The 13,337-nt window shown below is 40.8% G+C and overlaps 1 protein-coding gene across 1 annotated transcript; it reads left to right on the forward strand.

The window, feature by feature from the left end:
* Positions 1–532: 532 nt before the first annotated feature.
* Positions 533–13,104, forward strand: LOC132883331 (intelectin-like). Its single transcript, XM_060916793.1, has 10 exons — positions 533–697; positions 3,810–3,889; positions 4,260–4,328; positions 5,571–5,633; positions 5,747–5,878; positions 9,282–9,397; positions 10,495–10,653; positions 11,055–11,175; positions 11,934–12,037; positions 12,569–13,104. Exons 3-10 carry the CDS (start codon positions 4,262–4,264, stop codon positions 12,719–12,721), a joined length of 915 nt encoding a protein of 304 aa, XP_060772776.1. The 5' UTR covers positions 533–697; positions 3,810–3,889; positions 4,260–4,261; the 3' UTR covers positions 12,722–13,104.
* Positions 13,105–13,337: the final 233 nt, after the last annotated feature.

A 13,337-nucleotide genomic window follows, 5' to 3' on the forward strand; every position in this document is an offset into this window, starting at 1 on the left:
ACAGCATCCGTAAGCAGAAAACCATTCTTACAAGGGAGTGTTTCTGCTCCAAAAGCACACAGAACAGTATTCCTGTGCTTGCGTAACAACAACATTTGTACAACTACATTTTTTTACAGTAATATCAGCCTTGAAATCACTGAAAGAATGAGGATTGTGGTTCTATTTCCTGCTCCTATATGTATGAAAAGTGCCATAAATGTTTGTTTTAAAGGTGCATCTTTCCAATGGGCATTCAACTGTTTCATGATTCTTCAGAAGATATCCAACATGATGAAAAAAATCTTTCTCACTTGAAAAAGGGGTGCTACACTGTTGTATCTCGTAACGGCTATTACATTTGATAAAAGAAAGATCACAAATGCTTGCATATTAACCTATACTGAAAAATATATATCTAACCCATGTCAGTGTTCATCGGATGTGTGAGAAATGCGCAAAATAGGGTACCTCAGTGTAGTGGTGCTCCTGCGCCTTTAAGTGCTGCCGTCACAGCATATCGCGTCATGTTGACGTCATTACGTGCGCCGGTAGCCTTAGTACGGCTGGGAACCCTTTAAAAGCGTACAGCTACCGCTACCAGTGAGTAAGCTTTGTTGGTGGTACTTGTACCAGCATTTGATTCGCGCTGTGTTCGGCCTGGGAGCTGTTTCAGCTGTGTAGGTAGCATGTGGTGGGCTCATGCTCTCAACGGAAGGTATGTGGACCGACATTTCCTTGGTTAAGAGATGAGACCTAATGTTGCATGAATTTTTTTGCTAATGCGAGCATCTCGCATTGTTTGTTTTAGCGTCTTTATTGGGAGGCTAACTACCGTAGCCTGCTTGTCCGTACACTCGTATCAGCATCTGGTATGCTGTTATGCCCATCCTGGGAGCTGCTTCTGGTACGTAGCTCTCGCTAACATGGGGTTCAGCTTTGTTTTTTTGCATTGTCTCGTGGCTAACGCTTTCTCCTTCTACGCAGGGTAACCGTTTGTGGTGTGTGTCTCTGAGCATTTGGCTCACTCGGTTTCTGCGTATATTGGTATTTATATCACCGGGCTTCGAGTAAGTAATGTTATTTACTAAGACTGATGTGTATTGTGACTAGTAACATTTAATAACTAGCTTAGCTAATCTGGCAACTATTGTTTGCCTTTAGGCTGCCGGGCGCTGCGCTGCGATTGGGCCTGCTCTACGGATCTTCATATCCACCTCTTCTGTTTTCGGCTGCTGTTCTGCTCTTGATTCATTGGGCTACGGCCTTCACGCTGTAGTATAGGAACGTTGCTGTGCGGCCGCACTCAATTGAGGGGCCGCACCTCATAGTAGTAGCCGCCGCGAGTGAGTGAGGGCTCATTGTAATGAGTGTGTGTGGTTGTATGTTTATGTGGAGGTGAGAGAGTGTGAGTGTGAGTTGGGTGTGAAGCGGGTGTTAGCTGCCCGCTAGTAGGTACAGTGTTTTGTGTTTGACTGTTTTGGTTTTTGTATTTATTTTGGTTTGTTTTGTGTATTTTGTTTGTATTTCTTTTGTACTTATCTCGTGGCGTATTGGTTGTGCTACAGGGTTTGGGTGGGCTTCACGTTGGTCCTCACGAATGCTGTACTGGTTAAGGTGTTTTGCTGTGCCCTTTTTTTTGGGGGGGGGGGGATGTAATATTTGCTGTGCCCTTGGGGATTTGATATTTGCTGTGATTGGTGTATAGCGTGCTCTGTGTGTGTGCTATCACTTGAGTCGTGAATTGCCGATTATCGGCTCTGTGGGCTTGGCCAGCACCACGAATCTGTGTACACATATTTTTTTTGTTTTTGTCCTTTTTTTTTTATTTTATTGTTGTACTGTACCATTGGTGGGCCAATTAACCCTCACTCCCACCCTGGTGGGTGTATGTGTGTGCATGGACCGTGCACTATCGGCTGTTTAAAGATTTTATTAATGAGAATATTTGAAGGAAAATAAACATTTGTACGATTTGAAATAGAACTTTGTCTCTGTTTGCTTTGCATGAACCTGAGCGCCTTTGGTGGGTAAATTGTGAATCTACTTTAGTTCCAGGGGGGATTTGTCTTCCCCTGGTGGTGTAGTCAAAAATATATTCTCTCGACACTGCTGCTGCCACGCTACATCAGGATTAGCTGCAGAATTGTTCAGGCTGTGTCCAACTGACAATGCACATCTGTACAAAGATACAGGCCATATTAGACATGTTACATCAACATGACACTGTTATACAGACGACGTAAATTCAGTATTTTTAAAAGCCAAGAACATGCGCTTAATGTAGCTGCAAACCATCAAAATTTGAAAGGATACTGATGAACATTGCGAGCCCATGTGCCTGACTTTAAAAGAGAACAAAAGTGCTTTAACCAGGGCATAAAAATATTCATTTTAGCTATTGTTAGCAATGTTTTTGTTGCTAGTCTGAGCTGGCTATGCTTTCCACCCAAGTATAGGTGTCCTATATTGTCATGATCACAACTAGCCCTGAATGACACAGTTAGGCTGGCATCAGCTTTCAAACAATAAAACAATCAAACTGAATCAAAACCAACCGATGATGAGCCTGAATAAGTCAGCATCGTTCACCATCTATATAGCTAGCTAACGTTAGTCAGCCAATTAAACTAACAATGTAATATTCGCAAGTGATAAATCTGAAAGACAAACAGGTTGCAGATATTTTAATTCTTAGTTTTACATTTGGCGGCACGGTGGTGTAGTGGTTAGCGCTGTCGCCTTACAGCAAGAAGGTCCTGGGTTCGAGCCCCGGGGCCGGCGAGGGCCTTTCTGTGTAGAGTTTGCATGTTCTCCCCGTGTCCGCATGGGTTTCCTCCGGGTGCTCCGGTTTCCCCCACAGTCCAAAGACATGCAGGTTAGGTTAACTGGTGACTCTAAATTGACTGTAGGTGTGAATGTGAGTGTGAATGGTTGTCTGTGTCAGCCCTGTGATGACCTGGCGACTTGTCCAGGGTGTACCCCGCCTTTCGCCCATAGTCAGCTGGGATAGGCTCCAGCTTGCCTGCGACCCTGTAGAAGGATAAAGCGGCTAGAGATAATGAGATGAGATGAGTATTACATTTGCAAAGCTTAATTTTTGAAGCGAACACAAGAAGTACTGGGAGCATGTGGTCTTGACTTCCCTCAGTAACTATACTAGGGCCAAGATTCATTTTTTACAGGGAACCTAAGCATGGAGATGTGTGATAACATTTCAATTAATTTCAATCTTGTTTCTTGTGCATTAGATCCTTGATTAGATGGCCTCATTATACCCTCTTTACTGTGCCTTGGGTCATTGTGAAGTCTTGCCCATTGCATTTGTGCATTTCTAAGTGTGATAGCTCTGTGTTCTGGTGTCTCCTGGTCTCACTGCACATTACACTGTATTTATGGATTTAGCACCAGTCAATTTCACTATAAGCAAATTCTCAAAGATGACAGACTGTTGATTCACCGCTCTGAAGGACATTATATAAGTTACAGACTGACAGTACTCACCATCCATCACCTCTGCAATATCCAAACTCTGGTGCAGATATTGCAACAGAGTGCAACAGAAATGATCCATTTCCTGATGAATTATGAGCTGAAGGCTTGGAGTAAACATTCTGCTCCTAAAACACACTCAGTTTGTAGCCATGAGTTTGGTACCTCATGACATTGTTGTCACAAGATACCAAAGTTTTGATTAAATAAAAAAAATGATCAAAGATAAAACTAATATTTGTCTACAACAAGAGCATCCTTATTCTCTCTCTCTCTCTCTCTCTCTCTCCCACACACACACACACACACTATAAAAACCCTGCTGAAATCCACCTCAGTGCCCGACGCTGCTGTTCAACCTTCTGTGTGTAAAATAACTGAAGATCTGAAAACTTCAGGACCAAAACAACACCTTCTGGTGAGTGACACCAATCTCCCTGGGACTGGTTTGGTTTCAGCAAATTTAATTTTTTTTATTTATTCATGGAATAAAAGAAATAAAATAAAATAACCTGTTTAATTCTTTTGGCCTGATACACTTAGCAGTGTGTTTAAAAGGCATTATTACAGTTTCTGATGGAATTATTCCACAGAAATATTGCACTTTATAAGAACTGATAGTCTATCAAGACCTTTACATAAAATATTGCTGAACTTGTGTTGTCTGATCAGTAAGAGAGCATATATCTGAATTATATCTGTGTGTAGATGCATGAAGCAAACAGTCGCTTGTTATTTACAGCCATTTCTTATTGAGAGTTCTGCATTTGATTTTATTTTCCCCACAGTGATGGCGAACTGCTGGATCGTTGCGTTTGTGGTGTTTGCATCGATAAATGTCTCTCTATCTGTTCGAGGTATGATTTCACTGATGCTGTTTTATTGTATATTCTGATCATAATGATAAGATCAAAACCAGCAGAAACAGTTTTGAGCCACACAGATTTGGAAATGTATATGTGTTTAATTAATTAATAAACACATACATCTCCTCTCTCTCATTATCTCTAGCCGCTTTATCCTGTTCTACAGGGTCGCAGGCAACCTGGAGCCTATCCCAGCTGACTACGGGCGAAAGGCGGGGTACACCCTGGACAAGTCGCCAGGTCATCACAGGGCTGACACATAGACACAGACAACCATTCACACTCACATTCACACCTACGGTCAATTTAGAGCCACCAGTTAACCTAACCTGCATGTCTTTGGACTGTGGGGGAAACCGGAGCACCCGGAGGGAACCCACGCGGACACGGGGAGAACATGCAAACTCCGCACAGAAAGGCCCTCGCCGGCCACGGGGCTCGAACCCGGACCTTCTTGCTGTGAGGCGACAGCGCTAACCACTACACCACCGTGCCGCCCCTAAACACATACATTTTAAGCAAAAAGAGAAATTGCAGAATAGTTCTTCAATTGAATACAGACTGTATACTGTACAAATACCCATAAAGCTCACCCAAAGGTGAGGGTAGGATTAAATAATTCAATAAATAAATTTTTGATTAAATATAATGTAATTGTCAGTGATCGAAGAAGAAAAGTAAGCCAGACCTGAGCGAGTACCAAATTCTCTCTAAAGTCTCTAGCCAGTAACGGTGAGATGGAGGAGTATCTTCACCTGTCCTACAGAATACTGTGACCCTGCAGTGTGAGTGTGGAATGAAACATCCCTAAAATGTAAACTAACCGAGTCAGTAAAGGGTAGAGCTGAAGGGTTTTGTTAAAAATAATGGATAAACACCAAAACACTGGTATTATTAAAAGTTTAGTGATGTACAAAAGCCCCAAATCTTTATTGCTTTAATTACACACTCTATACACACCATGTATTAATGCTTTACAGCACTGTCAGGTTTCAAAACGTGACCCTCAAAATGCACAGAGTGAGCTGCCAATCATTTCCCCATACATTCAGCTCCTTATTTACTTCCATTTGGGATCATTATGTTGTTTAAACTGTAATAAAAGATAAGAAACCACTGGGCTGCAAAAGCATGTTCTGTGTTGCAGTAGGTACCGTATGTGTCCCAATTAATTCAGAGTTTAATTCATGTAGAATAAAACACAATGGCATAAATCCACATTTATTTCTGCAGAAATGGAATATTCCACTCCCCAAAGCTGCAAAGAGCTCAAGGAAAAATTTAAAGTCAATAAAGGTATGTGCGAAACAAGCTGACATTTCATTAAAGAAAATTCCGAACAGTGTCAGAGCCTCACTCTGCACTACAGTGTGGAATATTGTGTAATTTTTTGATCCATGTGACTGTAGATGGTCTTTATTACCTGACCACGCCTAACGGTGTTGTGTATCAGACATACTGTGACATGACGACTGCAGGAGGAGGATGGACTCTGGTGGCCAGTGTTCATGAGAACAACATGTACGGGAAATGCACCACTGGTCAGTGCTGTAGCTTTACGTCATTATTTTTAATAAAATGCATCTAATGTTCATCTAACCTTCATCTAACACCCCTCTAACATTTTTCTAACCTTCATCTAGCACACCTCTAACGTTTATCTCACCTTCATCTAACACTCCTCTCATGGTGATCTGACTTTCATCTAACGTTTAACTAATATTCACCTAACCTTGATCTACTGTTCCTCTAACATTTATCAAATGTCCATCTCACCTTGATCTAATGCTCCTCTAATGTTTATGTAAGGCAGTAGCCTAATTACCCTGCATGGCGGCACTGTTACACCGTCTATTCCTTTGGTAAACCTGATGCTTGTCCGTTACGGGAGACTGTAGTTCAGCGATTCCTGTTGTGCGGGACGCCATCTTGGTTAAATGTTTTTGTATATTGATCTGAAAGGTAAGCAATGGTAGTGGCGGCTGGCATAATCTTAAAGGAGATACGCAAAACCTTTATTATGTCAGGGCTTGAGATCTTAGGACCTGTCAAACACATTAAATGTATATACAACCCTGCTTAGCTGATTCCGTGTGTGTAGCTTATGAAATCTTTCTCCTACAGTAGCCGGTACTCTTCTAAATGAAGAAATATATAAATACATAAGAGTAATTTGAAAAAATATGATTTATGTAACAATAGATAGATGAGCATTGATCCATGAATCCATGGTTTTAGAAGCTGAAGCTGACAATTCCATATTTCAATGCAAAATCGCTAGCTGGCGGCACGGTGGTGTAGTGGTCAGCGCTGTCGCCTCACAGCAAGAAGGTCCGGGTTCGAGCCCCGTGGCCAGCGAGGGCCTTTCTGTGCGGAGTTTGCATGTTCTCCCCGTGTCCGCGTGGGTTTCCTCTGGGTGCTCCGGTTTCCCCCACAGTCCAAAGACATGCAGGTTAGGTTAACTGGTGACTCTAAATTGACCGTAGGTGTGAATGTGAGTGAATGGTTGTCTGTGTCTATGTGTCAGCCCTGTGATGACCTGGCGACTTGTCCAGGGTGTACCCCGCCTTTCGCCCGTAGTCAGCTGGGATAGGCTCCAGGTTGCCTGCGACCCTGTAGAACAGGATAAAGCGGCTAGAGATAATGAGATGAGATATATATAAAATTCGCCTTCGCGCCTACGGCACTCAAACTTGTCTCCCTCCGAGCTACTCACAGAGAGGGAGAATCTCCTTCTTTGCAATTTCCCAAGTTGGATCCTCTGATTGAATGTTCCTCTAATGTTTATCGAACCTTCATCTCACACTCCTCTAACATTTATTGAATGTTCGTCTCACACTCCCCTAACATTTATTGAATGTTCATCTCATTCTCCTCTAACATTTATCTAATTTTTATTTAACTTTCATCTGTCCTCTAACATTTATCTAATGTTTGTCTAATGCTCCTCTAACAATTAACTAATGTTCATCTAACCTTCATCGAACATTTCTCTAACTTTTATCTCATGTTCATCTAACTTCCATCTAACACTCTGTCACACTTCCCTGAGGTGGGATAATGAGGAAATGGAGACAGGCACTACAATCCAAGGTGCACTTTTAATTTTAATGTTCATTTTTCAGTGCCTACTATATCTACACACACACACATGCAGAGGTTGCAGGATGCAGTTCTCTCTCTCTCTCTCTCTCTCTCTCTCTCTCTCTCTCTCTCTCTCTCTCATTACTGGCCATCTGAAAGACACACAGAGACACACGTTCATGGACAGCCAGGAATTAGACACAGGTGTAACTCGTCACATGTTACCTTCTGGTTCGACCTGACTAGACCCCGAAGCCATTTGTTTTCAGGATAATGGCTGGCTGATGAAATTATTGGCTGGCTAGCTGACTCAGCCAAAACCTTAATGGCTGCTGCAGCCACCAAAATGTTTATGGCTACAAATGGCTGATACTGTTTCTTCACACCTATGGTCTACGTTCAATTGATTATAAGATGCAGTGTACTGGTTACACAGATACATAGGCTATTTCCACAACACAGTTTGGTTAAAAAACTGATTGTACTACAACAAATGGTGTATTTATGATAGCATTTATTGATTATAAGTTATTTATTTATTACATTTATTTATTATAAGTACTTAGATGTATTATTATTATTATCTCTCTCTCACACACACATACACACGGTTCATTTAACATGAAATCATATGAATTATGAGATATTAAAATATAGTAGGCCCTAGTAGACTTTATTCTGTGCAGTGTACGGCGACGGATTCGCTCTAAATTATCTCCGACCGCCAAGTTCACTAATGTTCTGTCTGCCTTGCCTACCAGGCAAACAGAGCGGTCAGTATATTGCTAGCTGTGGTCAGACTGCAAAGTATGAATCATGAAAGAGTGTCTCTGAGGGAGTCCCGCTTAATTAATGGACGTCACTGTGTGGCATATATCCGGGCGAACGGATCAAACAAATGGTGGGAATAAAAAGCAAATTACCACAGGTCCCCTGGTCTCTTACTTCATTGTAAATATAAATCTAGCAAGATTGTTGTTCAATGCTAATAATAAGCTAATCTGGATTGTTCGAGGAAGGCATCTAGCTATCTACTCTCACTAGCAATGACCAGTGAAGGACTGGCAGCTATCTTACTATGATGAAAGTAGAGTGGTGGAGTACTTTTTTTTTTATCAATCTAGAAGTATGTGAAACAAAAAAAAAAAAAACCTTTACACTTTCCCTCAGCAGCGGCAAAGAATGCAGCCATCTCGTCGATATCGGAGTCGATTGATGCTCTGGGTGGGTTCCCGGGTTCCCCAGTGTATTGTGGTAACGGTGTGAGGGGCGGGAAGCCAGACAGGTAGTCACAACGGCAAGCTTGTGGTGGCTCTCTGTGCTGTGATATCAGTTCTAAATCTCTACAGTGTATGCCTATACGTCTCTATTGTGTTACTACTAGTGTGTACAGTTGATCATGTTTGTGTCACTTTTCTTGTAGCTCATGATGTGGATAAACCCATTATTTGATGTACAAAATTCTTAGTGGCTCAGCCAAATTTTATTAGATAGCGGCTCAAATTGGCTTACAAAATTATTGGCTGGTGGCGGCTCAAATTCTAAATGGCGGTTTTAGCGGCGCCTGGCGGCGGCTTCGGGGTCTAGACCTGACTCCTTGGCGTTCACGGCCAATGCTCGACCACACCCTCGCTGTCACGCTCCTCTGACATTTATCTAATGTTTGTCTAATGCTCCTCTAACATTTATCTAATGTTCATCTAACTTTCATCTAAAATTCCTCTAACATTTTTCTAATATTCTTCTCACCTTCATCTAACGTTTATCTAACCTTGAACTAACGCTCCTTTAACGTTTATCTAACGTTCATCTAACCTTGATCTAATGTTCCTGTAACGTTTATCTAACTCTAATGTAAAGGTGATCGCTGGTCCAGTCAGCAGGGTGGAAGTCCACAGGTACCTGAGGGAGACGGATCGTGGAGTAACACCGTCACATTCGGCACTGCAGAAGCTGCAACCAGTGATGACTTCAAGGTCCAAATCAAAAGAAATAAACACACAAACCTCAAAAAAAACAAATGAGAATATGGAATAAATATCATGAAAGTATGTTAAAATTTGCAATAATAACAAGTGTTGCCAGGCAAAACAAACCTCAGCTGGTAGCACTTATGATGAATATGAAGGAAGATGTCACGGAAAAAAAATAGGTACCCTATGGCTACTGCTTATAAATATAATTGTTTTCTGATCCCATGTCCAGACAGTAAATATAGCATATACATTTACTCTCTGAGGCATTAGCCACAAAAATGAAGCATAATCCAAAAAATGAACAATTTAAAAATCACAAAAGTAAAATAGACCAAGTGTCTGTACTTTATATTATTCTACTCTTACCTCTTACAGTTTTCAAACTGAAACCTTCGAACTGAGGCTGACATACACACGCTGTCGCCATGACCGAAGCTCTTATTTCCAGGAAATGGCCCGGCGCTAGAGCTCAGTGGAACACATTTTCCCTCTAAAATAAGCATAAACATGTCTGAAAGCGATTTCTTTAGTCTAATCCATTTATTTATAATTAATTTATAACAATAAATCAACAGAGCGAGGAAGTTTTTATCAGTGGGATTTAAAAGTGGGTGTGGACAAAACCCCTTCCTTTGCATATGTAAATGCATCAAGAAACCATCCAATGACAGCACTGTGTATGCAAATCAGGCAGGTAGGAATCCAATCAGTGTGTTTGTGGGAGGAGTCTTTCTTAGGCACCTCCTGCAGTCTGAGGTCAGAGCTTTTTTTTTTTTACCTTTTTGGTCACTGTGGCCTTGACCTTGACTGGATAATCCTCAAAATGTTGGAAGTTCTATTTGAGACCAATGCCCATCTATCATGAAAGTTTCATGAAGATTGGACTAGCCGTTTTCCCCTAATATCGTTAACAATAAAACCCAAACGAAAACAATGCCTCACCCCCTGGTGGACTCCATCCCAGGCGAGGTAACAGCAACAGTGAGTTCCATAAATACATTAATTAATGTTAATTACAAACATCATTCCATCATTATGAGGAAATTCTGACATGATGAGAAGATTCTTCTTCTTCATCTTTGTACTTTATCCCACAGAATCCTGGGTATTATGACATTGCAGCGGAGGACGTGGCAGTGTGGCACGTTCCAAATAACGAGCGAGTGGATCGTTGGAAACTAACATCATTCCTGCGCTACCACACGGAGAACAGATTCCTGAGGAGCTACGAACAAAACCTCTACAATCTCTTCAAGGTAACAGAACTTTCACTCCTGGAAGGTTCACTTTAGAAATGTTGTGTCTTGTTGCCATTAGCTCTGATGTCTTCTAATGCTAATCTAACTCTAATCCAACACCAGTCTAATGTTCATCTAACATTCCTCTAATGCTCTTAGGCTCCCCCCACACACATTTAACCTTCATTTAACACTCATATAAACCTTATATAACATTCATCTAACACTCATATAACCTTCATCTAACACTTATATAAACCTAATATAACATTCATCTAAAACTCAGATAATAACTTTTATATAACACTTACTGTATATAATGTTCGTCTAACAGTTATATAACTATATATATTTCCCATGAATTTATATCACAGTATATTTCTAATACTTACATTAATTCTGTATTCTCTGGTTTCCAGCAATTCCCAGTGAAGTACAATGTCGGAAGCTGTCCTGATGATCACGGCCCCTCTGTTCCTGTAGTGTACGATGTTGGAGACGCCAAATCCAATCTTAACCTGTATGGACCCCACATCAGAGGTGGGTATAGAATATAAAAATGGAAAGTAAATGAAAAACCATAATGGGGAAACAAGTTGCACCCCTACTGATGAGAACCACAATTTATTTTCCAAGAAATACATTTTGCTGCCCTTCATCACATTTTCAGTTAATTGTCAAACAGCAGCAGACTACGAACTAAACACATGAAGAAGTATGTTATATTAAGGAAGTGGTGTTTTCTAGCATAGCTTTAGCAGGAAGAATGATTGACATGCCAGTTGGGCTAAGCTTTGAACCACCACAATACTGCACTCAACAGGAGGCACAGAAATATATCAGAGTATTACACATTATGTGAGACATTCTGTTTAGTGCAGACTGTTAGCTCGATAGCATAGCATTAAGACTCACAGTGAAGTTTGCCTGGTTACCATGACAACCTGCCCACTGCCTCCCAGGTCATCAAACTAGAAAGTATGTGAAAATAATACAGCAGTAAAACAAATTTGCTCTGTTCGAAATGTTTTGCTTTAACATCACAAATATTAGATGGTTGTTGCCATGGTAACATTGTATTCTGACAGATTTAGCTAGTTTTTCAGCAGTTATTTAAATAACTAGCTAATTTAGCTAATGTTTTTGATAATAGGCTGTTAGGACTGGATGGAGGACATGGGGGCACTTCTTAATTTAATGGAATATTCATATTTATTCCTAAACCTCAGGGATTAAAGGTCATTATTTTACACTGTATATTTTAATGAATTAAAATAAATATCTTAATGTCTCTCCAGGGTATTCTGAACCTGGATTCATCACATTTCGAGCGATAAACACGGAAAGGGCAGCGATGGCAATCTGCTCAGGACTCAAACCCAAAGCCTGCCACACTGAACACGTGAGAATTAAATCTGTTCTGTTCACGCAGCGATTAAAAGAAGACTTTAAGCCAGGAGACTGGTATTCAGGAGGCTCTAATTAATTATTAATATTATTGAAGCTCCAGGGTGTTTCTGAGATAAAGTCTGTCTCTCTAGGAAGATATCTGCCCCATGAGATCCTTATTCTGTCCACATTTAAAGGCAACATTCAGAGACACCACGCATAAAGCACCACTTCACCTGAGGAGTCATTTATACATGTAAATGAATCAGTCTGGAATCATTTATGGATGCAACTGAATCAAATGAGTCATTTGCACACATAAATGAATACATTTAGAATCACTTGCACATGTAAATGTATCAAATGAGTCATTTGCACACATAAATGAATACATTTAGAATCACTTGCACATGTAAATGTATTTGAGTAAATGAGTCATTTGCACATGTAAATGAATGAACCGAGGAATTATTTGCATACTTGATAGTCCATGTATTAAATGTGAAGCTGGTGTGTGTGTGTGTGTGTGTGTGTGTGTGTGTAGTTCTGTATCGGAGGAGGTGGATATTTTCCTGAAGAGTCTCCGAGGCAGTGTGGAGATTTCACGGCTTTCGACTGGGCGGGTTACGGCACTCACACTGGCTCAAGCAACAGTAAGCAGCTGACCGAGGCGGCGGTGCTCATCTTCTACCGCTGAGAGAGAACGTTGCAGAACCAACAGCACACAATACACACATCAGTATAGCCTTAATTACTGCATGACTGGGTGTGCAAAAGATTTATAAAGTTCATTCCCATAGAATTTACCAAATCTTTAAGAATTTATTTCCGGATGTTTGGTGCAGGTCATGTTTTTCTCTCTCTCTCTCGGATCAGATTTTAAAAAGTGATGCACTATTACAGGGTGAGAATCAAGTTCAATCCTCATTATATGATGAAAGTAATTACAGTTTCTTGTATTCTCTTGGATTTATCTGCATTTACTCCTTTCCATTTCTGCTGACGGAGCTGACACTGAGACGTGTGTCTCCTCAATTCTGCCCTGAATCCTGATGTTATGAAATAAAGTTTTGAGCATTGCTCTTGGGTGTTGGTCAGTGATTTATTTACAGAATGATTTAACTGGTGAAAGTTTTAGTAATAAACTTGCTGATGTCTGTATAATGCTTCTCACCACATGCACAAGAACAAACCTGTAATTATTTTAGATCGAGTAAATATTGATCTTGTAGCTTGTCATGATGGTCCTGTAACTGATCATATCATTACAATAGCATTACGCAAAACCATACAGGAGCTGTAAAACACTGCCT

This window comes from Neoarius graeffei, chromosome 3 (assembly GCF_027579695.1).
Source record: "Neoarius graeffei isolate fNeoGra1 chromosome 3, fNeoGra1.pri, whole genome shotgun sequence".
NCBI classification, from domain to species: Eukaryota; Metazoa; Chordata; class Actinopteri; order Siluriformes; family Ariidae; genus Neoarius; species Neoarius graeffei.